This window comes from Musa acuminata, chromosome BXJ2-8, assembly GCF_036884655.1.
Source record: "Musa acuminata AAA Group cultivar baxijiao chromosome BXJ2-8, Cavendish_Baxijiao_AAA, whole genome shotgun sequence".
Taxonomy (NCBI): domain Eukaryota; kingdom Viridiplantae; phylum Streptophyta; class Magnoliopsida; order Zingiberales; family Musaceae; genus Musa; species Musa acuminata.
Genome location: NC_088345.1, coordinates 699,126 through 703,030, shown reverse-complemented (window position 1 = coordinate 703,030; position 3,905 = coordinate 699,126). Strand labels below are relative to the sequence as shown.

At 44.0% G+C, this 3,905-nt stretch overlaps 1 protein-coding gene across 1 annotated transcript; it reads left to right on the top strand.

The window, feature by feature from the left end:
• The first annotated feature begins 411 nt into the window (after nt 1–411).
• LOC135618504 (glycerophosphodiester phosphodiesterase GDPD1, chloroplastic-like) lies at nt 412–2,556 on the top strand. Its single transcript, XM_065119395.1, has 7 exons — nt 412–766; nt 1,166–1,225; nt 1,319–1,399; nt 1,486–1,686; nt 1,761–1,856; nt 1,933–2,129; nt 2,221–2,556. The coding sequence occupies exons 1-7, from the start codon at nt 521–523 to the stop codon at nt 2,465–2,467; spliced, it is 1,128 nt and encodes a 375-aa protein (XP_064975467.1). The 5' UTR covers nt 412–520; the 3' UTR covers nt 2,468–2,556.
• Nucleotides 2,557–3,905: the final 1,349 nt, after the last annotated feature.

Here is a 3,905-nt window from a genome sequence, read left to right as displayed (position 1 = left end):
GGGAGACGTGTTGATTACCTGGGTCAATCCCAAAATAGGTTAGGCTATTGACGTGTTGATTACCTGGGTCAACTTTGTCAGAGTCAAAAACTCGACACGCAGGCGCCACCTCATTCCCCCAAGGCCCGCGGACCTTGTCGTTGCCCCCCTCCTCAAGTTTCGTGCGAGACGGAAACGTACATGGTGGCGTGACGTGGCGTCGGGTCAGGCGGCTTCCACATCCACGAAATGCACGCGTCAATGGATCAGATCGGGAACAGATCAGATTCCCAACTTTTAAGACTCTCCATGGCTGGAGGACCACGTGACCCACGACCGGGCCATGCCTCCAAGCCAATAATAGGGAAGGTAACGTCGACGAGTAAGCGAGCACATCTGACGCCGCCGTTACTTGCAATCCGCCGTCTCTTCCCTGTCCGCCTTTAAAACAGCGCTTCCGTCTCTCGCGACCAGTTGAGCGTCCGTCCCATATTTCACGAATCTTTAGGGAGTTTGAGAGAGCGGTCCGGCCGGCTTAACAATGGCTCTCAAAGTCGTGCACGTGATGGAGGTCCCCAGCCTCCACCAGGTCCCGGAGACTCCATCCGCGGCCGCCCTCCTTCCCAGGGCGGCGGCGCGGGGGTTCGTGGTGCTGGGGCACCGAGGGAAGGGGATGAACGCGCTGGAATCAGCGGACCTGCGGATGAGGGCCGTGAAGGAGAATTCCCTCCTCTCCTTCAACCGCGCCGCCCTCTTCCCCATCGACTTCGTCGAGTTCGACGTCCAGGTACAATTGATTACCATCTCTCTCTCTCTCTATCTATCTCCTGAATCGCTGGGGCCAATCTTTAACGACGCTTGGATTCGCGTGATCTGATCGGCTACCTCTTTCGTTTTCCCCCCGGTTCGAAACGCGACCGGTTTTCTTTTCTCCGGTCCGATCTTTTTTTCCCCTTAAAACTCCATGGTTCCCATGGCTGCAACCCAATCAAGTAGGTTTTGGTTTGGAGTTGACGGCGTTGGCAGTTTTATGTCTTAGTCCATGTTATAGATCGATCTTAGCATGTAAATTTTGGGTACTGATCTTTTTGTTTTTTGTTTTCGTCTCTTTTGCTTTTCTTCAATAAAAAGAAAGTTTAGCTGAGGAAGAACTTTAGAAGACAACCATCAAGTGTCATTTTTGTAGGTGACCAAGGATGACTGCCCCATCATCTTCCACGACGATATCATCCTCACTGAAGATTCTGTACGTTTTTTCTTCCCCTTCATCCATATTTATTTCTGTTTGTCTTAGTCAATGCATTTATTGTGCTATCATTTGGCTTCGGAGCGCCTGCAGGGCAAAATCTTGGAGAAGCACGTCACCGATCTTTACTTGGAAGAATTCCTTTCCTATGGTCCTCAACGAGAGCCCGGCAAGGTATACTTGTTCGAACCAAGATTGCAGCGCGTGACATGTTGCATGAGATTCTTCATGCATGAAGGGGCGTGCTGCTGTTCTCCCAGGTTGGCAAATCATTGCTCAGAAAAACCGACGATGGGAGAGTGTTGAAGTGGAACGTGGACGACGACGACTCCCTCTGCACGCTGCAAGAGGCATTCGAGAAGATCGACTCGCGTCTGGGCTTCAACATCGAGCTCAAATTCATTGACCACAAGGTGTATCTCGCTCGAGATCTTACCCATGCTCTTGAGGCGGTTTTGAAGGTATCCTCTCCCTCTGAAGAAAGTTTAAGCGGTTGGCCCTGTCGAATGTTCGCGACTTATCTTGTCTTCGTTAGGTCGTTTACGAACATGCAAACGGTAGACCCATCATCTTCTCAACCTTTCAACCTGACGCGGCACAGCTGTTGAGGAAACTCCAGACTGTCTACCCTGTAAGTAGATCATTTTGTTGCATTCGATAATTAAAGAGTTAAGCAGACAAGCTGTTTAACGGTGACATGGAACCAGGTCTTCTTCCTTACCACTGGAGGCACCGAAACATCTGATGATGTGAGAAGAAACTCACTGGACGAGGCCATCAAGCTGTGCCTGGCAAGTGGCCTGCAAGGCATCGTTTCCGACGTCAAAGGAGTGTTCAGAAACCCTTCAGCGGTGTCAAGCATCAAAGCATCCAACCTTTCCCTCCTGACTTATGGCCACCTCAAGTATGCCCGGCGATGCATGCAGTCTAAACCATTCCGATCTCGGTTGCATTTGCTTGTTCTGAACTCGGTTTCCTCGATTTTACATTTGCAGCAATGTTCCTGAAGCCGTCTACATGCAGCATCTGATGGGCATCGACGGTGTAATCGTGGATCTCGTCGAGGAGATAACGGAGGCTGTTTCAGATTTCATCACACCAACCTCGGTTGCGGAAGAACACGAAGGCTTGTCTGATGCAGTAGTAGAAGCGAGACAGGTGAAGGTGAGAGCGAGACCCAACTTCTCGCAGCGCGAGCTCTCGTTCCTGCTCAAGCTTATACCTGAGCTGGTGCAACATTAATGTCAGTGGAATCCAAGTAGGAAAAGTTTTGTTTAATGATTCACAGACTTCGATAGAACAGCGAGGACATCGATTAGCTTTTCCCTCGACTTGTGAATGTGGTTTTGTTGGTTTACGTGTTCCTCCGCATTGCATGAACCGTAGGACATCAATTAGCGTAGGACATACGAGTGTTACGAGATATTGTCGCAAGATACCATACAGGTATCGTCTTAAAGATAACAAGTTGCTTGAATATTCCAAATAAAACTAGAGAATGATAAAATTACGTTTCAAAGAGGAGATGTCATTGAGTATTCGAAACTTGGAGAATAGGCCATAAAAAACTATATTTATCTTGTATCCTACGTTGGTTTGAGGATAGAAGATACACGTATCTTGTATCGTATTTTTTGTCGAATAACTAGAGTTTTGTTTATATCTTTTTAATTTTTTTTGTTCTAGAAGAATTCATTATACGCAAAAGGATGTTCTAGCATGCATTGGGTGTGTTAGTTGTTTTTATCCACTAGGGGATGCATCATACATAAAGGGGATGCTTTGGGATGTGTTAAATGATTTATATTATTGCATGTGAAAGGGATGTAAAAGTCATTTCAAATGTTTTCGGATATATTGCATGAAAATGGAATGCATCAACCGCATCATTTGTTTTTTTTTTATCGTGGGCGAACACATAATGAGCAAAAGATATGCTTTGACAATCGTTTAGGACTTATATGCTTTGTTTTTATTTTGGGAGAATGCATCATACACAAATGAATATTTTTTTTTATCCAAAATGGACACATCACAAGCAAATTGGGCACTTTGGAATGCATATGATGTTTCATATGATTTTTTTAGATAATTAGTGGATGCATCATATACAAATAGAATACTTTGGGATGCGTCAAGCATCTTTGATATTTATTTTTATTTAGATTAATACATCGTATATAAATGGAAAAAATGAATTATGTAGAGTACTATAAGTACAAAAAAAAAAGGGTCTTATGTATACTTAAATTACGAAAAAGAGTTTGTATTTTGATACTAAAGACTTTGATATATAATAAAATGGTTACAAGTTGAAACCTCTAAAGGGGGTAGAAGGGCTCTTTTTCCTTTGACCAAATAAGGGCAAGAGCTTAAGCCTAACTTAGCCTAGTCAAGCATTGGGTTCAACTTGTCCAAGCTAGTCTAGTTGAGCTTTGGACCAAGCGAGACTAACTCGAGTCAAATTGATTCGACTTACATTGACTAATCAAAATCTTTGGATACAAGAAAATCCCTTTATATAGTCGTGTTTTAATAGTAAACACTCATTAGCAAAATGGTAAAAGGTAGAAGTTTCAAAGAACATGCAACTTTCATACAATATTTTGTATAAGACATCTGAATATACTAAAAAAAAATCCATGGTGTACAAAAAAAAAATTTTCTAACGATCATGTTT

Bases quoted from the DNA above. Each gene is read 5' to 3' on its own strand.
- LOC135618504 (XM_065119395.1), top strand. From the start codon at position 521: ATGGCTCTCAAAGTCGTGCACGTGATGGAGGTCCCCAGCCTCCACCAG. The intron at 1,226-1,318 runs GTACGTTTTTTC...GAGCGCCTGCAG, and splicing joins TCATCCTCACTGAAGATTCT to GGCAAAATCTTGGAGAAGCA. The intron at 2,130-2,220 runs GTATGCCCGGCG...TTACATTTGCAG, and splicing joins CTGACTTATGGCCACCTCAA to CAATGTTCCTGAAGCCGTCT.